We start from the raw sequence: 27238 nt of genomic DNA, 5'->3' as shown, positions 1-27238 counted from the left end.
TTAATTTCCCAAGTCACAATCGCCGTTTACAATCTCTTCTGATCGTCTTCTCTCAAGATGGCCAACAGCCGGGATTCTTTGTTCGACTAAACTGGCAGATGCTAGAATATTTAACGCTAATGTGTTAACAGCGTGGCTCCTAAGGTGAAATCTCTGACAAATCCATCCCCCAATTAAACGTAAAACTTGCCTGTACTGTGGTATTCTCCAAGCGTAGAGAAACGGGTTCAATGCACAGCTAACACACAACAGCGGTACGGAGAGGGCTTGAGTAAGCAAAAACCCTGGCTCGCTGCATTCACCGCTAAGCCCTTCTTGGCAGCGTTCTTGTAAATTTGTCACGATTTGATACGGCAATAGAGCTATGAAGAGCACAATGATAATTAAAACAACTGTAGAAACAATCTTTTTCTCCAACCTAATGTTTCGAAGAAAAATGCGTGACCGTCCGCCTGTGTTTGCTTGCACAAAAACAATGTTTCTTGAATAATGGCGAAATTCGATGTAAGTCGCGGTATATAGGGCACACATGATAGTCAATGGAATAGTCGTTTGAAGATGAAGATCGATTACGTGAAATACTTCCTTATTTTCATCCAAAGAATGAGAAGTTTCAAAGGTAATGCAGAAAATCCAGATTAAAGCGTTACAAACAATTGCTTTTCGCACTGTTATAAGTCTTTTATACCTCACTGAAAGCTTGACAGCTAAAAATCTATCCAGCGATAGCGCAACTACTGTAAAAATTGATATCTTTGTGGTTACATGGCTGAAAATAAGAGCGATTTCATAGAGTTTCTGCGCTTGGCCTCCGGTAGAGATGGTAAACATAGACGCAGCATACATTGTCTGCACAAGACAGCCTCCTAGAAGATCGCTTAAAGAAAGACTGGTGATAAAGTACGTGGTCGCGCGAGCTCGAAAATAATTGTACGGATCTTTGAATACTGTAAATAGAAGAAGGCCGTTTGTTAAAGCTGCAAATAAACCAAATAGTGAGCTAAAAATTCCTGCTACCAGTGCAAATGTCGCAGTCAGTAAACCCTCAACATGGTCATGTTCATCGACTTTTTCGCTCATGATCATAACAAAGTGAAGCACTCTATGCTTACCGGAGACACTCTTTAACTCACAGATCACTGCTTAAGACTAATGAATCGCCTTGGATGCATAAATAGTTAATTCGTCCTAGGGGAAAATAACGCCGATGATGGAAGTTGTTATTTTGCAGTACTTATGTCTTAATGACAAAAGTTACGTTCACGTGACAAATAAATAATCAAACTCTACCGCCACGAAATTAACAAGCATTGTCAGATAATGTCAATAAACTAATTGGTGAAGGCAAAATTTCATAACAAAATCTCAGTTTAAAATTGCTCTAATCATTTGGCCATTTCACAAACGTTTATTGACGTTATTACTGAAGACTCAGAAATGCTATTCCGAAAAGATTCATTAGAAAATGTTCACTAATTCGAAAGCAGACGAATCGTTAAACAGCAAAGAAAATTGGCTTTTGTTTGTTCAAAACATAGGATTTGATACAGCAACATCGGGTGCAGTGTGAGAAATTTGAATATTTCAGCGGAAACCATGTATTCTTGTTTGCAGTTAGCATTGTTGATCTTCGATGTTTGAAGAGCAAACTTACGCTTAAAATCGACGCAAAAAAACGAGAGAATCTCTTTTGTTTTACGGAATGAGCTGATGAAATAAGATACTTACGAAATATTTCTGTATAAAATGAAGAAGCTCTCTGCCACATAAATAGTAACTAATGGATTAAAAAGGTCGTTTATAGGCCTTCATGTCGGAAAAATAAAATCCGGAGCTTTTAAAAATATGACAAAGTTTTAAATCAGATTAAGACTGGAAATGAGATTGGAAATCAATTAAGAAAATGTTCCTGAAAATTGTCAATTATAACCGTCTTTCGTGGGCATATGTCATTGAGTTTTCGCCGACTCCTTTCATTAACAATACTGCCTTAACAAATATTTGACCATATATCATTTTCTCTTTCCTGTGATTTCAGATTTTTCCGCTGTGATTTAATACCATCCGACGCAGCTGTGACCAATAAATACTCATAGATCGTCTGGATATTTTGACTGACAGACAATATTTTGCAATTTTAGAAACTCTTATTGTACTGCTACAGTGGCCACTTCAGCGGCAGTTTTGATGCAAATTAAGAGAGCATTTCTCCTGATGATTTCTTATTTTGAAGAGAAATTTAACAAGCGCCGGGTTTTGTTTGAAGTTTCATCACCAATGCAGCGATTAAAACATCTAAAAAGGAACTGCTTTAAATTAGAGCCTTAATTAAGCACTACTGTTAATGTCAGTTTCTTCGCTTGTTGCTAAAAAGAGTTAAGCAACCATCGGTTCACAAAGTCACGGAAACTGTTACATCGAGCGCTTTGACATTACAAGTAAAGAGTTGCCTATCCAAAGCACGCTTTATCTGGCAAATTCTAAAAATTTATGCTGTAAGCCGGGGACTTTCGAGACGTACTCGTAAAATGAGGAAAAAGTTCTGGTATCCTAATCTATCGCAACCAATAATGATTAAGCAGCGTGACGCTTGATTGAATATTCGTAAACTGGAGAATTGTTAATGACTTTTTGTAGACTTTCAAAAGAGTCCTTCGTCGCTTCGCGGCCAAAAAAGGGCTCGCTCCGCTCGCCAAGAGGTCGACTTGTAGCAAGTCTAGACTTTTTGCTAAGCGACTGTATAGCAGTAAGTAATCATCATATCTGATAGACATTTTAAATTCTGCAAGCAGAATACTGTAATGCTGATCGTACTGCGTGCAAATTATATTAATGCAGAGACATCAACACGACACCGAAAGAACTCAAAACAGAGCGGGATTGTAGCCATAGACAGCTGTTTCGCTATTATTGTAGCTGACTACAGCTGACATATGAGTAGGGTTATCATAAGAGGCATTAATTTAAAGAGAAGTACAATAAAACTGCGCATGCAAAGAGCTAAGATAGTAAAATTGTTTCTGATCACTGTCATCAGAAAGAGTATCGAAAACCGAGCAAATAAATCATTCCACAAACGGCGGTCAGGATGGGTCTCTCCTGCCCGCTCGGGATTTTTCAGTTTGTTTCCACAAGTGGATCAGCAACGTTATTTCATTGCTAATATGAATCATAAGAATTTATTTTCGGAGGAAAATCGTAAAACACACTGTGCATAGACTGCGAGCAGCCTCTCTTTTTCTTCAGTTTTAGTGAGGAGCGTGCACTCGCGCCCGAACGTCGAGCGGCGAACGCGCTCTGTTGTCACTTTCGTGTCTCGCGCGTTTCACTCTACCACAGGCGGCCCAAACTCATTACATGAACGCGGACGTGACTCTTGCTTGCGAGCGGTGTTGTGTTACAAACGGTTATTTACAAAGGCTTGTATGGGATGTAAATGGTTTTTCTTAAAAGAGAGAAAAAATGTTATGTTTTTAAATAAAATCCACGTACCTTATTGCCTGGTTGTATTCTTTGTTGTTTGCCCGCGTCTCAGGCCGTTTTGAAGTGTTTTCGGCGAGCTAGCGCTGTTTTGGTGTTCCACTTTCTTTTAGCAGTGGAATTCTCGTTTACTTCGTCAAATGTTGGCATATGTTTTTGGAGTTGAATTCTAAAGGACTGTATCAAAGTTTAGGAAAAGAAAATCAAAGTTGTTGCCTTGTGTTCCCGTCCTCGACAAACCGTGAATTTAGGCACTTTCACATTGTAGCCGTGCAACAACGGCTACGAAATGTACAAAAAAAAAAAAACGTGATTCACGCGCTAAGTTGTTGTTTTGCTAATCTAAACCTACTGCTTTTTTGCCGTCCTCGTTGCCGTCGCCGTCGTCGTTGCTTACGCTCCCTGAGAGGGCCAAAGAAAGTGTCCGCATAAAGCGGGTTGATTTTAGAGAAAATGTGAGGGCTTACTTTCACCAGGGACAAGAAATAAGGTCCGTAATAATGTGTTGTCACTCCGTATTGAGCGGGTGTCCGTAACACGAGGTTCGACTATATAAGCATGAGCATAACAAGCTTTCTGCAGAGCGAGGTGAAAATAAAGGCCGTGATATATATAAGCATAAGAGTAGGAAGAACGCAAGGTTTTGATATTTTTGTGTTGAAACTTATCAGTGCTTATATCAAGTCCATCCTCCTTAATACCGAATGCAATGCTTGTGTCGCAGTGAAGACCAGACTTTTATATAAAGCTAAAAGTTTTGATGCCTCGCAGTGAGTAAAGTAATAGATCATGATTGGTCACTATACTTTCAATACTCAGTTTTTTAACCTAATGATATTCATGGCGCTAAGTTAAATAACCTGCGATCAAGGGTTGTATTCCTATTTTTCTGATTTACAGAAAGAAATGTTTGCAGATGATCGCAGCCTACCTTTAAAATGAAAGCAGTCATGGTAAATATTTAAAGGATGTTTTGAGTTGACTCGCAGCATGGGGCACGTTAGCCAATTTTGCTTTCATCCTACCTTACAGGTGAAAAATAATGTAACCACGGTTTTAAAAAAAAAATAGAGAGAGAGAAAGTCAAGTCACAATCGCCGTTTACAATCTCTTCTGATCGTCTTTTCTCAAGATGGCCAACGGCTGGAGTGTTTTGTTCGACTAAACTGGCAGATGCTAGTACCGACGGAATATTTAACGTTTATGTGTTAACAGTGTGGCTCCTAAGGCGAAATCTCTGACAAATTCATCCCCCGATTAAACGTAAAACTTGCCTGTACTGTGGTATTCTCCAAGGGTAGAGGAACGCGTTCAAAGCACAGCTCACACACAACAGCGGTACGGAGAGGGCTTTAGTAAGCAAAAACCCTGGCTCGCTGCATTCACCACCAAACTCTTCTTGGCAGCGTTCTTGTAAATTTGTCACGATTAAATACGGCAATAGAGATATGAAGAGCACAATGATAATTTTTAGACTAATTAAACGCTTGAATCAATCGGAAATAGGTTTCCTTAGAGGTCTGCAAACTTTTATTCAGGGCTTTCAAGAAATAGTGGCGTCCCGCGTGGAGGTGTAAACAAAGGAAATGGTTTTCTCTGGGAAGGTTGTCCTGATTGGGAGCTACTTTGCACGATTTCGTTGGAAATGATTGATTTGCTAGATGATATACCAGTTTATTAGGAGGAATTGAAGTCCGCGGACAGCGATCCCATGAAATTTCAATTTCGGTACTGGAACCTCGGCAGGAAGAGAGAAACAACAGCAAAAGGCAAACAGAGGAGTGCGAATAATCGTCGCACAAAACAATCTAAGCAGCCAAAGGTCAATTCCAGTGAAGCGACGTCGACGCGCAATTCGAACGAAAACGCTAAAATGCAAGCAAATCACGGCAGAAATCAAAACTGGAAAGCAGCAGAGGTGCTAACAAAAAAAGCCGGACTAGAAAGTAAACTTACGTCTATGAACTTCGTATCAGAACAGCTCTAACAATAAGTCATGAAAATTTGGAAACCAATCGAAAGCTAATGGCTAATCGAAGAAATACTAGACGCCCAGAACATTGTATCTAAAACTTGTTTCTTCAGTGGCAGAGGGCGCAAACAAAACCCGTTAAGTTCATTTGACATTCGAGGTTGTGGGCCCAGCGTGTCAAAACATTTCAGGAAACCATCACATTCGCGGACAAAAGAAAGTCGCTTTTAGTTATTCAATCCAGGAGGCACTTTGGAGAAAATTAAACAACCTAAAAGCTTATTTAGCCGCAACAAAGAGCGTTAATTTTGGATCAGGGGGCCAATCCTGCCAACCAGAAACAAAACCCACAGAAAATCAAAATGCGTGTCATGACCTCTCAGTGTCAAACAAGCGGGAAAAATCACAATTGTGAAATCAAAACTTAGAACCCTCCAGAGTCTTACGCGGGTAATCTTTTGGAGGACGGGTAGCTTGCAAACTAAACTGAACGCAGGATTGTTGGAACAGCAACAAGAAGATTTATTCCAAAAATGAACGTAGTTTCCATGAAGTAAGACTCCACAACAGAACCTAACTCGATGAACTTTCCTAATTGTTAGCTAATGTACAACAGGGGTAGTCCGGTGTCTCTCAGGTTACTCCTCTACTCCACTAAGATAATCCGCTCCAACATTCTCTGATCCTTCAATGGCTTCCACCTTGAAATTGTAACTTTGTAGTAACATCGCCCATCGCATGAGTCGTGCGTTGGTATATTTTGCGCTGTCCATGTACTTCAGCGGCTCGTGGTCTGTCTGCAGCACAAAAGGTACACCGTACAAATATAGATGAAATCTCTTGATTCCCCATACAGTGGCTAGGCACTCTTTCTCGATTGTAGAGTAGTTGCGCTCCGCACTTAACAATTTCCTGCTTGCATAACAAACCGGGAATAATTTCTCATCTTGCCTTTGCATCAATACTGCACCAATTCCATTGTTAGAAGCGTCCGTTCGTAAGAAATAGGTTTTAGCTGGATCGGGGAGTCGTAAAATAGGTTCACTTGTTAGGTAGGACTTGATTGTTTGGTAGGCTTTCTCTTGTGCTTCACCCCACTCAACTTTATGGGGTTGACCTTTCCGTGTGACATCAGATAAGGACGCTGCGGTCTTTACGAAGTTGGGAATGAAATCTCTGTAGTATCCTGCTAGACCCATAAATGACCGCACTGTTTCTTTGTGCTTGGCCTTAAGGCATCTTTAATTTCTCCACGTTATCCTGATGTAGACCAATCATTCCTTGCTCCAGTCGATGGCCCAGGAAATCCACACTGTTTACTTCGAATAGGCACTTCGTAGGTCTAATAGTCAACCCAGCTTGTACAAGGCGCGAAAACAGCTCTCTAAGGATTCCAATATGTTCTTCCCACGTACGGGTGTGAACCAATATATCATTCCAGTAAAAGTCGACATTATTTAGATCTTCTATCAATTTCTTCATTGCACGCTTCAGTGTTGCCGCCGAGTTAATCATTCCAAACGGCATCTTCAAGAACTCGTGCTACCCGTCAGTTGTTACAAACGCGGTTTTCGGTATGTCCTCCTCTGGTATACTTATCTGCCAATATCCCTTGCTAAGGTCAATTTTTGAAAAGAATTTGTCTCCGCTAAGCTTCTGGAACAAGTGTTCAGCAGTTGGCATAGGCTCAGGATCAAATACAGTCAAAAAAATTCCCGCAGAACGGGAGAAGGATTAGAAGGGAACTGGGTCCAGTCCCCCACTCTCCAAGTCCACAATGGCGGGCCAGTAAATTCAATATAATAACGATTGTATCATCTCAATGCAAGGCTTCGTTTGGGTTATTTTCTTTAAAAAAAGCAAAAAAAGCTTTCTGTTGTCTAGCTCTCCTAACTGTAAATGGATGGTTTCATTTATTCAGCTCTAAAGGACTTGGAAAATCACAATTCACCTCGATACTGCTCACCGAAGCTCGTATATGTTTGTATAATCTATGTATGTATGGTCATGCTCCTTTGCTGATGGGTATTTACAACAACTATTCAGGCTATTACAAGGTCATACGAATATTATATGTTAACGAACCTTTTGGTAGGCTAAATTTATCTGGTAAAGATAAAATGGGCCTGACAAAATATGGAGACTTTCCAAGCTTGGAGTAATGCTTAGAAATATGACGTGAAACTGAATATAAATCAAAGAAAAATTTAAGCATCCTTTAAAAAGATCGTTATATCTACGTCAGAACGTCATCATTTGTGTTCTGTGGTGGTTACTGTTGTGTATCAGGACCCAGACTCGCCCTCAGTAGGGTATTGGAACGCCTGACTATACGATTAAGGACCACGAGTCGTGTAGGCGGAATAAAGCCATCGTCTAAGGTTGAATCCGTTGTAATCCTTCCTTATTTGCCGACTAGATCGGTCACAACATTGGCGACGAGGGTAAAACAAGACCCCAAGAAGTCAGCGAGACGAAAAGTTTGCGAGAAACATGGACGATAATGAACGAAACCATATGAAAACATTCGACTGTCATGGGGACCAAAACACGCTTGGCTTGCGATGGAAGCGGTGGCTGACAGCGTTCGAACTATTTGCAGTCGGCAAAGGCTTAATTCTAAATGAAAACAACGCGAACAACAGGCAGAGGAGACGTGCATTAATGCTCCCTCTCGCGGGACCCGATGTTCAAGATCTTTTCCTTACCCTACCGAACACGGGAGATGTGAAAGATTACCGGAAAGCATACTTTGCTCCCAAAGTGGACTCTACGTATGCTAGACACTGTTTCAGACAGCTAGTTCAAGCACCAGGGGAAACAATCCGACAGTTTGCAACCAGACTCAGACGAGCATCGAAGGATTGTGACTATGGCGAAGACACAGGCAACCAAATTCGTGATGAAATCCTCTGCAAGTGCACCAGCACGTGCATAAAACGAAAACTCCTGGAAGAACGTCAAGGCCTCACTTTATCTAGAGCCCTTGAAATCGCCGAGAACTGCGAAAAAGTCGACGCACAGCTTGCTACAATGACCATAGAAGAAAAGAGAGAGAATTCAGCTAGTGTAAACCGCATAAAGGGAACAAAGAGAGACCATGGCAAGAGAAGTCAGTCACGAGGTACCAAAACCGGCCTTGAGAAAACTTGTCACCGATGTGGTAGAACCGGACATTTCGGTCGAGATTCCAACTGTCCAGCAAGATGTCAATTCTGTCATCGATGTGGGCTGGAAGGACATTTTCAAGAGCAGTGTAGGACAAAGCAGAAAGATGAAGAAAAGCAAAAACAAACCAAAGGCCACAGGAACCCCAAGGGAGGTGCTGCAAATATGGTTGGTTCCCACGACAAAGAAGAGGAACCAGTGTATGCCTTTACGGTAGGAGGCACGAATGAGGAGAAAATTGAAGTAACCGTTGGAGGTTGTAAGTTGAACATGATCATAGATTCTGGAGCAAGCACTAACATCATTGACAAAGAGACAGGGGAGTGGTTGAAGAAAAACAAAGTGAAGTGTGAATCAGCTCGCTCGAGTAGGAAACTCTATGCCTACGCATCCCAGACACCACTTGATGTGATAGGAACACTCTCCTGTGAAGTCTCTGCAGGAAGCAACACTGATAGTGCCAAGTTTTGTGTGATCAATGGTGAAGGAGACCCGCTTCTGGGGAAGGGCACTGAAATAGTTTAGGCGAACTGAAAATAGGGATTGGCATCGCTGCAGTAAGTGCAGACCCAAAGACCATTGGTGGGATCCTGCAACAGAAGTACCCAAATGTCTTCAGCGGCGTTGGAAAGTTGAAAGACGGAGCAGTACAACTCCACATCGACCCCAATCTGACGCCAGTAGCACAGCCGATGCGGAGGACTCCGTTCAGCATGAGATCAAAGTTGGAAGAAAAGATTAAAGAACTCATTGAACTAGACATTATTGAACCTGCACAAGGGCCCACACCATGGGTTAACCCAATTGTTGTTGTCCCAACGTCTGGGGGTGACATCCTTCTTTGCATTGACACGCGAAGGGCTAACGAGGCAATACGGAGAGCCAGACACCCGATCCCTACTGTTGATGAGATTACTCAGAGCATAAGAGCCAGCAAGGTATTTTCCAAAATTGACCTTAAGTGGGGATACCAACTTGAACCAGCTTGAACTTTCCCCAGAATCCCGAGAGAATACTACGTCTTCTACCCACTGCAGTCTGTTCAGATACAAGAGACTATTGTTTGGGGTTAACTCTACTTCCGAACAGTACCAGTACGAGATCCAGACGGCACTTGAGGGAAAAGAAGGGCAAGAGAACATTTCAGATGACATCATCGTACATGGTAAAAACCAGAAAGAGCTCGATTTGCGGTTGAAGAAAGCCATCGTGAGATGAAAGGAACGTGGACTGACCCTCAATGCAGAAAAGTGCCAGTTTAGCATGGATAAGCTCACATTCTTTGGCATGGTATTGTCCGGGAAGAAAAGAAAAGAAGAAGAAAAGGTGAAAGCCGTAAAAGAGGCACGAGAACCTCGGACGGTATCAGAAACCCGAAGTTTTCTTGGGCTTGTAAACTACTGTGGCCGCCTCATACCCGACCTGGCAACGGTCTCTGAGCCTTTACGTCGCCTTACAAAGTCAGGAACCCCTTTCGTTTTTGGAGGTGAACGGAAGAAGGCCTTTCAGGGGCTAAAAGAGCGATTGGCCTGTGCTGAGACTTTGGGGTATTACGACAAAGATTCCCCAACCCAAGTAATTGCCTATGCCAGTCCAGTTGGACTAGGAGCGGTACTGACCCAAAAGCAGAAGAATGGACCGAGAGTCCTCTGCTATGCAAGTCGTAGTCTGACAGACACCGAGAGAAGATATTCGCAGACAGAGAAAGAGGCGCAGGCACTCGTATGGGCTTGCGAAAAGTTCCATCCCTATGTGTATGGTGTGCCATTTGATCTTGTTACAGATCACAAGCCGCTGGAAGTTATTTACGGCCCAAGGTCAAAACCCTGCGCACACATTGAAAGATGGGTGTTACGAATGCAACCATACAAATTCAAGGTCAAGTATGAGCCTGGGCCGAGCAACATTGCTGACCCCCTCTCAAGGCTGGTGGGAAATCTAAAAACCAGCAGCAGTCATTCAGCTGAAGCCAAAGAATATGTCAGATTTGTATCCATAAATGCGACCCCCCTGTGCTATGAGTACACGAGAAGTGGAAGACGCCTCAGGAATCGATGAAGAACTCTGTGCAGTCAAGGAATGCGGAAACGGAAAACCGTGGGATCAGCTAGCTTACAAGAAATACCTCCCATGTAGTAGTGAACTGTGCAGCATCGGACAATTGATACTAAGAGGGACAAGAATCGTTATCCCGGAGAAACTCAGACCCAGGGTGTTGTCTCTCGCTCACGAAGGTCATCTGGGCATCGTTGGAACTAAAAAGAAGTTGCGCAGTAAAGTGTGGTGGCCCGGGATGGAAAAGGATGCTGAAAAACACTGCAAAACCTGCTATGGATGTCAGTTAGTCAGTCGTTCCAGCCCACCAGAGCCTATCAGGAGCACAGCATTGCCGACTGGACCATGGAGAGATTTGGCAATTGATTTGCTTGGACCACTCCCCACTGGTGAGTCGATTCTGGTTGTCGTTGACTACTATAGTAGCTACTACGAGATAGACATCATGAGATCCACAGTTGCCTCTAAAGTCATCTCGAGTCTACAAGAGATATTTGAAAGACATGGTCTACCTGAGAGCTTGACATCTGACAATGGACCACAGTTCGTCGCAACAGAGTTTACAGAGTACATGGAGCAGCAGGAAATCAGACACCACAGGGTAACAGCAAAATGGCCCCAAGGCAAATGGAGAAGTTGAGCGCCAAAATAGCTCGCTTCTGAAAAGGCTCCAAATGGCACATGCTGAAAAGAAGGACTGGAAGAAAGAGCTGAATGTTTATCTTGCAGCGTATAGAAGCCTACCTCACTCAACGACTGGTGTAACCCCTGCCGAGTTGCTCTTCGGACGGAAAATACGTACCAAGCTTCCTGAGCTGAGCGAGGTACATGTCGAACAAGAAGTGCGTGATAGGGACAATGAACAGAAGAGTAAAAGCAAACCATATGCTGACGTGCAAAGGAATGCGAGGTACTCAGAGGTACTTCCTGGAGATCAAGTGCTAGTACAACAAGAGAGGACATTCATGACCTGCCAAACGGTCTAACCCCTACAGTTAAGCTGTTTGCCGATGACATTCTCTTGTACGGAGTGGTGGTTGAAGACTCAGATTGCGACAATCTCCAAGACGATCTCAACAAACTAGAAATCTGGCAAAATGAGTGGCAGATGCAATTTAACCCTTTTAAATGCAATATCATCTGCATTTCAAATATTCAAAGACCTCCTCAACGGTAATATTTTTTTCTGTGGGTCCAAACTCGAACAAGTAGACTCTGCATCGTACCTAGGAATTACTGTTAACATTAAATTAAAGTGGTCTGAACACATCTCATCTATCTCAAACAAGGCGAGTCGATCCTTTGGGTTGATCAAGAGCAATCTCAGGAACTGCCCAAGGAAAGTACGTGAAACGGCCTATACCAGCATCGTCCGACCCAAACTGGAGTACGCAAGAGCCTCGTGGGACCCGCACTACAAAAAAGATATTTCAGCCTTGGAGAGAGTTCAAAGAAAAGCTGCTTGTTTTTGCCTTCAAAACTTCAATAAAACAGCAAGTGTGACAGACATGTTATCTGATCTGAAATGGGACACATTAGAAACAAGACGAAAGAAAAACAGATTGACTTTGATGTACAAACTTAGTCATAATCTAGTAGACATAAACACAGAAGAACAATTAATACCAAACAGTGAGTTAAGAACACGCAACAGCCATGCTTTTAGGTAAAGAATGCCAAAAGTTTCTAAGGGCGTCTTTAAGTTTTCGTTTTTTCCTAGATCAATAACACTGAGTGGAACTCACTGCCCGCTGACTTAGTAAATTGCAAGTCATTATCTGATTTTAAGTTAAATTTAGGAAAGCACGTGAAATAAGTGAAGTAAATTATAATTTTGAATTATCATAAAAAAAGGTTAAAGGTTAAAGGCTTGTTTATAGTGGAAAGAGCACTTAGCTTGTCCAGCTAATTTACAGGCACTCCACTCAAATATTAGAAACAAATAATTCAAATACAACATAACAGGATTAAAAGCCCCAAACTGGCAGAAGGCAACCAGTTGGCTATTTACAAGCGTGGCCGAGAATTTGAACTCGGGACGACCGAGCACAAATCCAGCAAGTTTCCAGAGCGGGACTCGAACCCGGGACCGCCGGATTGCGAGTCCGACGCCCTGACCACTCGCCCACGCTGCCTCCCCATCATCTATTTATTTTGTTATTTGACATATTGACTTTTATTCATATGTACTGACTTTTATTCATATGTACATATATGTATATATATTTTTTATTTCAGCTTTTATTACAGTTGATGTGATGTCTTACAAGATTTTATCCACTTAATAAATGTAGATGTAGATGTAGATGTAGATGAGGAAAAACAAGCTCACAACTCGTTTTGAACCAAGTCCGTACACTGTGGTAAACAAGCATGGGAAAAGCTTGATCGTGCAATCTGCAGGAGGAGCCCAATACTCTGGCAATACATCTCATGTAAAGACACTGCTAGAGAATGGTGATGCACATGATGACACACCAAGTATACCGGAAGTGGTGATCACCGGAGAGCCCCACAAGCAGGATAAACCGACCCCGCAGCAGAGTGTGGTGATACCGGAACCAAATGTTGTTGAGTCTGAGGTTCCACTTAGGAGGTCCCAGAGACACAGAGTGGCCCTAAGTTATCTCAAAGACTATTGTACTTAGACTTTAGAGACACTGAAATCTCAGAGACATTGTTGACATTGTTGCTAGTCCATGTTTATGTTTATTGGACCAATTATTATTTTGTTTCTACTTCTGCTAAATGTTATTGTTTTCTATCTAAATGGGGAGGGATGTTGTGTATTGGACCCAGACTCCCCCTCAGTAGGGCATTGGAACGCCTGACTATAGAATTAAGGACCACGAGTCGTGTAGCCGTAATAAAGCCATCTTCTAAGGTAGAATCCGTTGTAATCCTTCGTTATTTGCCGACTAGATCGGTTACAACAGTTACTAGGTTTTCAAACAATAAACTCACCTTTGTTTTGCAAAATCATGTGTTTTTTGTGCTAATCAGAGGCCCGTTTTAGATCAATCTACAGGTAAGAATTAGTGTATTTCTAAACAAAGAAACTGATTTGGCTTTGACAATTCATTTTCACTTACCGAATACATAATAAGGGCTTCTTGTCAACAATTTGGTTTGTTTATGGCCTGAATTATCCTCAAAATTTCATTTTGCATCGCCTTAGAGGGGCATGAAGTGTTTGTTCCAAAAATTCAATAAACCATAATAAGCCAAATTTTTCTCAACTGATTTTGATAATTGGGTGACTAAAGTAAACAGTGGTATAGGTATGGACGTTACGCAAGAAGGCAGGTGAATATAGTGAAATTTTGAAAATTGGCTATTTTGGGTTGTAATTCTAACATTAATTTTAACCAAACTCTGGCCCCAGGTTCCTCTCTGTGCAATACCTTGAGGACAAAGCTACATGCATGAAGTGAAAGCTCTATTATAGTAGAGTTCATGGTCAAATTTATCTGGCAGCACAATATACCGGTGGGGTCTTATCACACTTTCAAAATGCCCGCTGGAAGGCTGGATTTTTGATGCTCAAAGGGCAAAATATGAGACCCCATTGTAACTCCAAAACTAAAAGTCAGCGAAGTGAGCCAAAGTGGCTTTTGAAATATCTCATCACACCCAACTTCTGTGCCAAGTTTCAGCCAAATCGGTTGACCACAACTTTTCGCCCCTGGAACACTTTCTAAGACTATGACAGTTAAGTCCGGTATCCACAAGGATTTAAATAAGAGAGTAATATAACACATTGCATAAACTGCTATAGGGCAGCACTGTTTACAGGAACATTGGTAACTATTAACATTTGATATACTACAATGTTCAACATTGCTTGAGAAAAGATGAGGTTCAAAGGTGGCAATATGTACACCTTTAAGTTCATATATATCCTCATTCCTATGCAGAGTCTGAAAATATTGTACTAATTTATGCATGGATGGTATTTCCAACAATACACGTCCCTTCACTATGACTGTTATGATACATATCTCTAGCATGATATATCCCCCAGCCTCAATGCTGTAGATACCAACACCGATAATTGCCACCGTTAAAATGAATGAGTTGTAGTTCAGTGCCAAGACTGTGTTTCAAATGCTGCACCCTGTGAGTGGCATATACAGTAGTGACACCCCTCAGTTCTGGGATCACCATGGATGTTACAAGTATAACTGTCACTGTATTCAAGGTGGAAAAATTGCTCAAACACTGTAACAATTCCTGGCAATTCTATTAACATGAACATAGATCGTCTTGCAGGCAGTGACAGACTAGAATATAATTGAAAACCAACAATCATTATTTGAGTCATATCATCAACTGAAGTCATCTTTGTTATCTTACTATAAATTAAAGCGCACAGACTCATTGCGACACATTGTTGTCCAGCAGTTTCCCCAAATACTGTAACGTTTCCTTGACAGTATGGAGCATGAATTGTTTTATTTGTAGCATCTACATAAACTCAAGGTCCTGAATTCTTCTCGATATCAGTACAAAGCTTAAATTGGCCAAAATTAACCCGGTGATTCAAACTGTTGTAAGAACTATAAATTGGATAATTGCATGTACAGAGGGGCAAATTCTTACTTAAAAGCCTATTTGGATATCTCATTCCACCTCAATCGCCTTTGCTTTGATGCTTAAACGACAGATACACCTTTCCTCGTTTACGAACTAGTTTTGGAGTTGCCCTTTAAGTAAAAATCTCACACTGTTACAGTTACTTCTGTACCTGTTTAAGTGCAAATCTTTTCTATTTTTAACGTAACAATGAATTGCAGACGACAATGATGTATTTTTCCGAATACTCTTCCATACAGAAAGTGTCACTTTCCCTGTTTTCTGTAACAAAGATTTTAATTTGTTCGTCGGTAGTCTGCTAGGTGCATGACTGCGTTGAGAGAAATGACTAACCTGATTTAAACCAGTGGAGCTGTAAGTTTTGTTATAAATTAATTTCCCACTACGAGATCTCAATTCAACTTCTTTTATTTCCTCCACAACACAATTTTCCTTCTGTAAAACTAGCTCATTACCTTCTCTTGTCGTCACCTCGCTGCCATCAAAACACTCTAACACAAAACTTGCTGATAATGCAAAATCCCCACGCACAGCATCGTACATGTACCGCGTCCCACGCAGGCGTTTTTGGGGGAGCTCGTGGGAGGCTACTAAAGCCTCAGAGTCATATTAGAATTTTAGTCTAACAGATCGAACTTTGGCTATTGTTCAGAACAATTCATTTCCGATAACAAATACGGCCAAAAAACTTCTCAAAGAATTTAATATCTAGCACCGTATCCGAACCGTGCCAAACGGGAAAGTAACTGGTGCATACGATTTTTACACTGCTTTCTATTCCAGAATTTTGTCATGTTTGTGTATACTCTCGTTGGTGTATAAAGGCTTCGGTTATGAAGTTGTTTGCACAATTCACAAGCACACCGGGTTCGAATGCGTTGATACTGTTTCTTCCAACAAAAATATTCTTCGTATGCGGTGTCGTTGCCCGCAAGATACTAGGGAGCTTTAGCATCGACGACGCCAACGGCAGCGAAAACGTCACTTTTAAAATGAATTCGTGTTTTTTCAATCTTTGTCGCGTTAATTCCAATCTGCTGAAAATTGCAAGTGTAGACGAATTTCCCTGGAGTTGACTTCTTGAGGACCGCTCTCAAGTTTAGAGGGAGAAAAAGAGATTCGTCGTCGCTTGTTTACGTCCTCCATTAAACTTGCAATTAGGTATTTTCACGTCGTAGTCGCGCAAGGACGGTAAAGAAATGTACAAAAATGCGTGATGCACGTGCAAAGTTGTTGTTTTGCATAATAAACCTATTGCTTTTTTGACGTCGTGGTTGCCGTCGCCGTCGTCGTTGCTAAGGCTCCCTACTGCAGATACTCTGCAAGCTTCCTTGGAGAGGCAAAAGTTAAAGTTTTATTTCCTTCCAGAAAAGCGTTTATATTCCCTTATGTTTATCACCGCAGTCAAGAGCCATAATAGGACAGAGAGGGACACTCAGGGCGTTGGCCGGGATATCTTAATCCCAAAAAAGTTATTTTTAGAACTATGCGGACCATGCGAAAACAGTTTCCGGTAAACTGGTTGACTTCCGGAAGACTCGCTTTCACGATTTCAGGGCGCCAAAGCGAGGCGTCGTCAACAAATAAAAAAAATGGCGGCACAAGTGGAGGGACCATGTGAAGTTGATAAATTGGCCTTCTTCAACAAAGAACCTACCATAGAAACTGCTTAAAACTTCCTCACAAAAGGGTCCTTTACAAGCAACGGTAGAAATCGGTAAAAGCGACCGCGTGACCATCGTTTTTGTTTGAACAGCTGGAAAGAGGACAAGTAGCACTGCGACCCGGATAAGCGTTGAAGACAAAATGCGCGGGTCCTACAAAGACGACCGTACAAGCAACCATGTGGACGTATTTTCTATTGAAAGAGGAAGGAAAAGAACGTATAAAGGTTTCCAGTATTTTTGTCACGGACATGACTGGGAATCTTGTGGAACACACCTTTTCCTGCTTGACTGATGTTTTGTTCTGCACTTCACATTGGACAATTAGCAATTCTTTATTGAACACGAGGTTAATAGAAGCGGAGGTTAATGTTCCTAAATCAGTAAAGAAACCAAAAAGCTCAATTTGATTGACGGATCAAATCATGCGTGAAAATCGGTAAACAATAGGTTTCATCTTTACAGAATTTTCAAACATTGCAAATCAAATCGGAAACAATAGCCAATATGGTTTATATGGAATCGCCAGAAGTGTAAATTGTACTTCCAAACCTAAGAAGAAAAGTAGAGCTTTGTTTTCATCTGTCGACGCGCCAAGTTAGAGGAAAAAGGTTTTTTGTGCAGCTACTTTGTGCTGTTCTTTGTAAGTGCAGACAATGGTGGCCCGGTTGCTTGAGGTAAGGAGCCGTTTCTCTGTAGTTTTCTCTGCCCTGTTTAATTGAAATCTCGAGCTTTCGTTAACATTTGCTTTCAGTTTTTTTTCTCATAAGTCAGTTGAATTTGATTTCGGGGGAAAATTTGTCTTTAACGGAAATGTTGAGTTCACCCACCCCTTCTACTCGATTAAACTGTAATTGTCAACATTCCATCGAGCAAAAAATATTGAAACTTTGAAGTATTTTCATACCTTCAAAAGAGTGGACCCTAGGATTTTGCCGAATTCTGAAAGGTTCTTACTCTAAAAAAATTAGCAAAACAACGAGCTCACGAATTATTTACTCGCGAGGTTAAAACACTATCACTGAGTGTGTATCCTGAAACCGATTTTTGCTTGTAAAAACTTTATTTGTGTAAGGTAATTTGTGTTTTTCATGTTGCAAACGGTGTTGAAATAAATACGACAGTATGATAATCTCATCTGGAGTTTGTTTTACCAAGCCTCATATTTTCCTCATACACCTGTAATAATTAACCTTTACAGATCCTGCACCACAATGTATAGGTAAGATTTCCATACAACCCCAAACATTTGTTATGTGTGTTAAATAATATAAGCTTGCTGCATGCAAAATAAATATAGGGGTTTGGATGCAGCAAGTTTTGTCTACTTTAGTAAGCACTCGTGGTGTTAGGTGTCGGCTGCTGAATGTAGTCTTTTCTTTTTTTCTCTATAGAAAGCACTCAAAAGTGATAAGAATATAAACTACTGCAATAAGTTCAAGCTGTGTATAGCTTCTTGTTTATAATTATGTCTTATTTCTTGTACCTCTCCTCCTCAGTGAAAGCCTAATTAACTCATCTTCTACATTGTATGGTATGCAGACTCCATATTAAGCAGACACCCTGTATTCAGCAGTCGAATAGCTCAAAATGTGGCAAAACGTTTCTTTCCACAATTTAAGAAAAACAAACCAGTATTTAGTGGATATCTCTAATAAGCAGAAAGCAGCAAAGTTTGTGTGGATGTCCCCCTAATTCTAAAAATTATACAGGGTTTTTTTTTATTTATAACAACCTTGTATGCATAAAAATAGGTGGTAAAAAGAAGGATGAGTGAGGGTGCAAAGAGAGAACAACTGAGTCCTTATGCCAGGCTGGCTCCCTCCCTGAAGATATAATATAAAATACGATATGTAAAGGTTTCATAAAACTGGTACATCATTTTATGTTGTGTGTCTTTTAGACTGTGAGCAGTCTCTCTTCAGCTTGAAAATCTGTAAGCAAGAGTATTTGAGCAGTGAAGTTGTGTGAGTTGCGAGGGCGCAAATTCGAATACGCTGCTCAAAATACTCTTGCTTACACATTTTCAAGCAAAAGAGAGACTGCTTGCAGTCTATATGTCTTTCAGTGTCTGCAAACTTTTCTGTTGTTTTCTGACAGGTTGAATTGAAGGAACAATAATACTAGCAATCATGAATTCTCTTTTAAGATCTCTGCATGACCTCGCCACGGAATTGGTACTGGGGAAAATAATGTACAAGTTTGACAAACAGTGCAAGTTCTATATTTTGGGGCAAGGGAGCACTTATTTATTTATTTATTATTTTTTATACTTCTGTTAAACTATATGGCTGCCAATGCATTTGGGATTTGAAATTTGAGGAATACTGGGAAGAGTGTGACCATTACTGAGTGACACACACATTATTGTGAAAGGTTTGAACCCAGGAGTCATTTCAAAAGTACGTTGAGTTTGATCGTCCGGGTGAACGTAGTCACTGTCAACAACAACAGTCCTATTCAGGACTACGTTCACCCGGATGATCAAACTCAACCTACACATGTTATTGTACACACTACATTACTATTAATTTGTCTCCTTCTAGATGCTTTCCCCTACATTGCCTCTTTCAAGCCATGGCATGAATAGATGCAATTGATTCAGTCACACACTATGTTTTATTGCTCCAGAATGTTTCTCTCAATGCAACCCTGGCATGCAAGTGCATAAATTGATTGTCTCACCAATGAAAGAAACTCAGTTGACTTAATTAAGAGGTCAAGGTGTGACCAAAGGTTTTATTTTAATGTGATACTGCCATTTTTAACTTAAACCCTTCCTCAATGAAGGTCATATTCTCAAATACTGATCAGCTTAACTTTCCTGTGGTGTCTTAATGGTTGCATGAGGCCTGATCAATCATAATGTGCAGGCCAGCAACATGTGAATTTATTAGATTATTTAAAGGGAAAGATTGGGTTGTCATGGTGGATGCCTTAAAAGCAAAAGATCACACAAACTTGCTCTGCCTGCAGACTCGGCTTTAAGAGCATCAGAAATGCAACATTAATATCAATAAAGTCAATGTTTCAACATGTTGAAATGCAAAAAGGTGCTCACTTTACTATTGTCTGTATTATACTTCTGACTGGTTTATAGGCAGCAAAATTCAAGAAAAATTTGCAAAGCAGCATGTATATGAATCCTTATAACAAAATCTTATGAGTCTGAATAAAACAGATATCCCATGCATGTCTGGAACATAAAATTAATGTAAAGTTTTCTTCAGTTGGCTATAATGTTTGCAGCTCTAATGATTGGTTGAAACCTTTTAACACAAAGAAAATACCCCTTAAAATGGGTATGGATACATTTATTTTTGAAAACATTGTTTTTTCTGAAAATATGGTTAGAAACTTTTCAAACATACTGAGCTATTCATCTGCTTAACATAGGATGTAACTTTTAATATGGGGTCCGCTTAAATATACAGGTTTTGCCATACACTATTATAAGTTTGTATTTTTTTCTGTGTGGGAGGGGGTAAAAAAAAATAAGACACAACTCAGTAAGAAGCTATAAACAGCTTGAACTTATTGCAGTAGTTTTTATTCTTAATACTTTTGAGTGCTTTCTATAATGAAAAAAAGAAAAGACTACATTCAGCAGCTGACACCTAAAAACATGAGTGCTTACTAAAATAGAGAAAACTTGCTGGATCACTAAGTGGCAAACACAACATCAAAAGGTCCTGTGCATCCACGAATGCCTGAAGTTTGAATTATGCTGTGGTACGATTTGCATTCAAACCCCTACATTTATTATACATACAGCAAGCTTACATTATTTAACACACATAATGAATGCTTGGGGTTGTATGGAAATCTTACCTACACATTGTGGTGCAGGATCTGTAAAAGTTCATTATTACAGGTGTATGAGGAAAATATTAGGCTTGGTAAAACCACATAAAGCAAATAAACGCCACATGAGATTATCATACTGTAGTATTTATTTCAACATGAAAAAACACAAATAACCTTACACAGAAGCATTGCGACAGAGTTATACGCTTCGGGGTTATATGCTTCTGCCTTACACAAATAAAGCTTTTACAAGCAAAAATCGTTTTCAGAATTCAGTGATCTTTGTGGTGTTTTAGCCTCTCGAGTAAAAAATGAGATAGCTCGGTGTTTTGCCAATCTTTTTTAGAGTAAGAACCTTTCAGAATTCGCTAGGGTCCATTTTTTTGAAGGTAAGGAAGACTTCAAAGTATTCAAGAACGTTTTCCGATTACCTTTACTGAGCAGTATTTTTCGCTCGATGGAATGTTGACAATTACAAATTGAATAGAAGAGGTGGTTTCTGTGTAAACTCAACATTTCCTTCAAAGGCGAATTTTCCCCAGAAATCAAATTCAACTTGTGACAGAAAAAATTAAAAGCAAATCTTTCCGAAATTTCGAGATTTCAATGTCAAGAAAACTACAGAGAAACGGCGCCTTACCTCGAGCAACCGGGCCACCATTGTCTGCACTTATTAAAGAACAACACAAATTTGCTGCACAAGAACCCTTTTTCCCTAACTTGGCGAGTCGACAGATGAAAACAAAGCTCTTCTTTTCTTCACAGGCTGGGAAGCAGAATTTAAAGTTCTGGCTATTCCATATAACCCATTATTAGGCCATTGTTTGCGGAAGGATTTTTAACTGCGATTTGATTTGCAATGTTTGAAAATTCTGTAAAGATCAAACTTTTGCACATACCGATTTTCACACATGAATTGATCCGTCAAAACCGTCAATCACATTGAACTTAAATGGTCTCCTTACTGATTTTTAATCTTGCTGAATAGTGGCTTTAGGAATATTAACCTCGCCGCGAATATTCCGCTTCTATTCACCTCGTGTTCAAGAATAATTGTTAATTGTCCCAAGTGAAGTACGGTAAAAAATATCAGTCAAAGCAGGGAAAGGTGTTTTCCACATGATTCCTGGTCATGTCCTTGAGAAAAATACTGGAAGCCTTTATACGTTTTTTCCTTCCTCTTTCAACAGAAAATACGTCCACACGGTCGCTTGTACGGTCGTCTTTGTAGGACCCGCGCATTTTGTGTAAAACGCAATGCTACTTGTCCTCTTTCCAGCTGTTCCAACAAAAACGATGGTCCACGCGGTCGCTTTAATTGTATTTCTACCGTTTCTTGTAAAGGATCCGTTTGTGTAGAAGTTTTAACTATTTTCTATAGTAGGTTCTTCGTTGAAGAAGGACAATTTATCAAGTACACACCCTCCACATTGTCCCTCCACTTTAGCAGCCATTTTTTTCATTTATTGACCCCGCCTCGCTTTGGCCCGCTGAATCTTCCGGAAGTCAACCAGTTTACCGGAAACTGTTTCCGCATGGTCCGCATAGTTCTAAAAATAACTTTTTTGGGATTAACATATCCCAAAGGCGTGACTGGGAGTGTCCCTCTCTGTCCTATTATGGCTCTTGCCGCAGTGTGCTTTTTGTTCTTTCTTAAGCTAAGATGGTCAAAACCAAAAGTATCCATAATTTTAAAATGTTTTGTTTCCGTCAGACGTATCTTAATCCTAGCTGTTTCGCCTAACAAACAATTAAAGACCACCTGTCATTGTCCTCTTTAATTTTTATAACTCTACGGCCCAGTTCAAAAGTTGATCTTTTCATGTACTAAACCTAATCTCTTCAATCAAGTAGATGAAGAGATCGACGTTTGAATCAATAAAGTGCGACGTGTCTAATTTGGGTCGACCCACGAATTAAGATCGAGTGGCCAACACGGGATTTCGTGAGCGACTTCGTTTCAAAGTGAAAAAACCTCGAACTTCTCATGTGACGAACCTAATGCATAAATTACCAAAATTTATTTTCACTTGTAAGCATTTTAAAACATTGAACATCGTGAAAATTAATTGAGCCTGACTAGTCAAGTTTGACGTCTGATGTTATTTGGGTCTAAAAAGGGTAATTACATTCGGTACATGAAAAAATCGACTTTTGCACTGGGCCTAAATTAATCAACTATACTGCAACAAATTTTACCACTTGCTAATAAGACTACTAATGATGACTATTTAACTTCAAATATATTTCTTTTCCATCTATTAATTTACAGTCTACGTGATGAGGGAATATTGCTTGAAATAATAGGAACTTATAGATCCCTTCAATCCCTACTATTTGCATTTCTTTTTATTCGCCTCTTTTTCGTATATAAAGGATGCATTAGGTTTCCAGACACTGATCGACAGCAAAGTTCGGAAACTCGAGAACTATTTGCTCTAGGATTTAGCAGCTATACTGTTCAAATGTCATATGAGACATCTGATCTACATGCATGTTGAATCAGCCAAATCCTTTCAGAATCAATTCTGTTTTTCACTCAACGCATGTCACTTAAAATTTGCCTATTCGCTAATAAACAAGTGCATGATTTTCACAAAGCAACTTTAAGCTGAACTTATTTCCCACGGTAAAAACAACAGCTAGCATAATTTCTTAAAGATTACCTAGTTTAGGAGATAAAACGACTTCTGCAATCAGTCTAATTCTCCCAACATCTCTTAGTATACTAATTTTAGGGACACCCAACGGCGGTTTCTTCCAAAATACGTTGAAAACACTTTTTAGGCTATCCAGAGTAATTTTAGATCTCTGTTCGGTCATCCTAGAGGAACGTAAGTCTTTTCGAAATCACAAGGACTTCAGTGTTATTTTTCCGGAAATTTTAGGTACAATTTAACATTTTAAGAAAGTGAAAATTTTTCTGATTCCTCTCTCACATTTTAGAATCCGAAAATTTTAGGTTTCCCTTTTCTAAGATAGTGTGACCTGGGTATTAAAATATGAAAAATTTAACTGCAGAAAATCGTAGGGAATTAATTAGATTAAGCTTCAAAAATTGTACATAAATCGAACGTTCATCTAGAAATTTTTAGCCGTCCGGGAGTAAAAGAAAATTCTAGACAATATTTGTTTCTCCAAACAGCTGTTTTACAGAAAACCGTCGTTGCGTGCCCCTTTAATTTTATCAACGTCTAAAACCAGCTCCTCACTAACGACTAAAGCACAAGCTTAAGCAAAAGCCTAATCCAAACATAAGTTAGGCCCGGTTCAGACGCCGCTCCACTCATGTACCGAACCTATATTGAATCAGGTCCGACTTTGGAGCAACATTGGCGCACAGTAAAGTCTGAGCCCGTTAATAGAGAGCTTAAGCAACAACGACGGCGACGTCTACGAAAACGTCACTTAAAAAGTGAATTCGCGCTGCTTCAAACTTTATCGCGCTTACTACATCTCGTTTACTTCGTCAAATGTTGGCAAATGTTTTTGGAGTTGAATTCTAAAGGACTGTATCAAAGTTCAGGAAAAGAAAAACAAAGTTGTTGCCTTGTGTTCCCGTCCTCGGCAAACCGTGAATTTAGGCGCTTTCACGTTGTAGTCGTGCAACGACGGCTAAGAAAACGTGATGTACGCGCAAAGTTGTTGTTTTGCTAATCTAAACTTATTGCTTTTTTGCCGTCCTCGTTGCCGTCGCCGTCGTCGTTGCTTAAGCTCCCTAATGGACACTGAGGGGGCTAAAGAAAGTGTCCGTATTAAGCGGGTTGAATTTAGAGAAAATGTGAGGGCTTACTTTCACCATGGACAAGGAATACGGTCCGTAATAAAGAGGTGCCTCTCCGTATTAAGCGGGTGTCCCTAAAACAGGGTTCGACTATATAAGTATTGGCATAACAAGCTTTAAGCTAGGTGAGAAAGGCTGTGATATATATAAGCATAACAGTAAGCATAACGCAAGGTTTTGATATTCTTGTGTTGAAACTTATCAGTGCTTATATCAAGGCCATCCTCCTTAATATCGAATGCAATGCTTGCGTCGCCAGTGAAGACCAGACTTTTATATAAAGCTAAAAGTTTTGATGCCTTGCAGTGAGTAAAGTGATAGATCATGATTGGTCACTATACGTTCAATACTCAGTTTTTTAACCTAATGATATTCATGGCGCTAAGTTAAATAACCTGCGATCAAGGGCTGCATTCCTATTTTTCTGATTTACAGAAAGAAATGTTTCAGATGATCGCAGCCTACCTTTAAAATGAAAGCAATCATGGTAAATATTTAAAGGATGTTTTGAGTTGACTCGCAGCATGGGGCACGTTAGCCAATTTTGCTTTCATCCTACCTTACAGGTGAAAAATAATGTAACCACGGTTTAAAAAAAAATAGAGAGAAAAAAATTCTTAAATTGTAACTTTGATTGTTGCCACACCTTTGAATTAATGATCGTGAAGTTTCAATTTCTCAAGTTACAATCGCCGTTTACAATCTCTTCTGATCGTCTTTTCTCAAGATGGCCAACAGCTGGAGTGTTTTGTTCGACTAAACTGGCAGATGTTAGTACCGACGGAATATTTAACGCTTATGTGTTAAAAGTGTGGCTCCTAAGGCGAAATCTCTGACAAATCCATCCCCCAATTAAACGTAAAACTTGCCTGTACTGTGGTATTCTCCAAGGGTAGAGCAGCGGGTTCAAAGCACAGCTAACACACAACAGCGGTACGGAGAGGGCTTTAGTAAGCAAAAACCCTGGCTCGCTGCATTCACCACCAAGCTCTTCTTGGCAGCGTTCTTGTAAATTTGTCACGATTAAATACGGCAATAGAGATATGAAGAGCACAATGATAATTGAAACAACAGTAGAAACAATCTTTTTCTCCAACCTAATGTTTCGAAGAAAAATGCGTGACCGTCTGCCTGTGTTTTCTCGCACAAAAACAACGTTTCTTGAATAACGGCGAAATTCGATGTAAGTCGCGGTGTATAGGGCACACATGATAGTCAATGGAATAGTTGTTTGAAGATGAAGATCAATTACGTGGAATACTTCCTCATATTTATCCAAAGAATGAGAAGTTTCAAACATAATGCAGAAAATCCAGATGAAAGCGTTACAAACAATTACTTTTCGCACTGTTATAAGTCTTTTATACCTCAATGGCAGCTTGACAGCTAAAAATCTATCCATCGATAGCGCAACTACTGTAAGAATTGATATCTTTGTGGTTACATGGCTGAAAATAAGAACGATTTCATAAAGTTTCTGCGGTTGGCCTCCGGTAGAGACGGTGAACATAGACGCAGCATACATTGGCTGCACAAGACAGCCTCCTAGAAGATCACTTAAAGAAAGACTAAGGATAAAGTACGTGGTCGCGCGAGCTCGAAAATAATTGTACGGATCTTTGAATACTGTAAATAGAAGAAGGCCGTTTGTTAAGGCTGCAAATAAACCAAATAGTGAGCTACAAATTCCTGCTACCATTGCAAATGTCGCAGTCGGTAAACCTTCAACATGGTCTTGTTCATCGTCATCTTCGTTCATAATTATAACAAAGTGAAGCACTCTTTGCTTACCGGAGACACTCTTTAACTCACACGTTACTGCTTAAGACTAATGAATCGCCTTGGATGCATGAATAGTTAATTCGTCCTAGGGGAAAATAACGCCTATGATGGAAGCTGTTATTTTGCAGTACTTGTGTCTTAATGACAAAAGTTGCGTCCACGTGACAGAGAAATAATCAAACTCTACCGCCACGAAAATAACAAGCATTGTCAGATAATGTCAATAAACTGACTTGTCAAGGCAAAAATTTCATAACAAAATTTCAGTTTAAAATTGCTCTAATCATTTGGCCATCTCGCAAACGGTTAATGACGTTATTACTGAAGACTCAGAAATACTACTCCGAAAAGATTGATTAGAAAATGTTCACTAATTCGAAAGCAGATGAATCGTTAAACAACAAAGAAAATTGGCTTTTGTTTGTTCAAAACATAGGATTTGCAAAGCAACACCGGGTGCAGTGTGAGAAATTTGAATATTTCAGCAGAAACCATGTATTCTTGTTTGTAGTTATCATTGTTAATCTTCGATGGTTGAAGAGCAAACTAACGCTTAAAATCGACGCAACAAAACGAGAGAATCTCTTTTGCTTTGGGGTGATGAAATGTGATACTTACGAAATATTTCTGTATAAAATGAAAAAGCTCTTTGCCACTTAACTCGTAACTAATGGATTAAAAAGGTCGTTAAATAGGCCTTCATGTCGGAAAAATAAAATCCGGAGCTTTTAAAAATATGACAAAGTTTTATATCAGGTTAAGACTAGAAATGAGATTGGAAATCAAATAAGAAAATGTGCATAAAGATTGTCGGTGAGTTTTCGCCGACTCTTTTCATTAACAATACTGCCTTAACAAATATTTGACCATATATCATTTTCACCTTCCTGTGATTACATTAACATCCGACACAGCTGTGACCAATAAATA

The 27238-nt window shown here is 40.0% G+C and overlaps 2 protein-coding genes across 2 annotated transcripts; both read right to left on the bottom strand.

The window, feature by feature from the left end:
* On the bottom strand, positions 1–1080 carry LOC140934249 (adenosine receptor A3-like). The gene has a single exon (XM_073383908.1). The coding sequence runs from the start codon at positions 1078–1080 to the stop codon at positions 1–3; it is 1080 nt and encodes a 359-aa protein (XP_073240009.1).
* A 23962-nt stretch (positions 1081–25042) lies between these two features.
* Positions 25043–26333, bottom strand: LOC140935711 (adenosine receptor A3-like). Its single transcript, XM_073385284.1, has one exon. The coding sequence runs from the start codon at positions 26283–26285 to the stop codon at positions 25323–25325; it is 963 nt and encodes a 320-aa protein (XP_073241385.1). The 5' UTR covers positions 26286–26333; the 3' UTR covers positions 25043–25322.
* Between the last annotated feature and the right edge of the window lie 905 nt (positions 26334–27238).

This window comes from Porites lutea, chromosome 4, assembly GCF_958299795.1.
Source record: "Porites lutea chromosome 4, jaPorLute2.1, whole genome shotgun sequence".
In the NCBI taxonomy this organism is placed as follows: Eukaryota; Metazoa; Cnidaria; class Anthozoa; order Scleractinia; family Poritidae; genus Porites; species Porites lutea.
The sequence above is the reverse complement of the archived record's forward strand: the minus strand, read 5'-3'. Positions and strand labels throughout refer to the sequence as shown.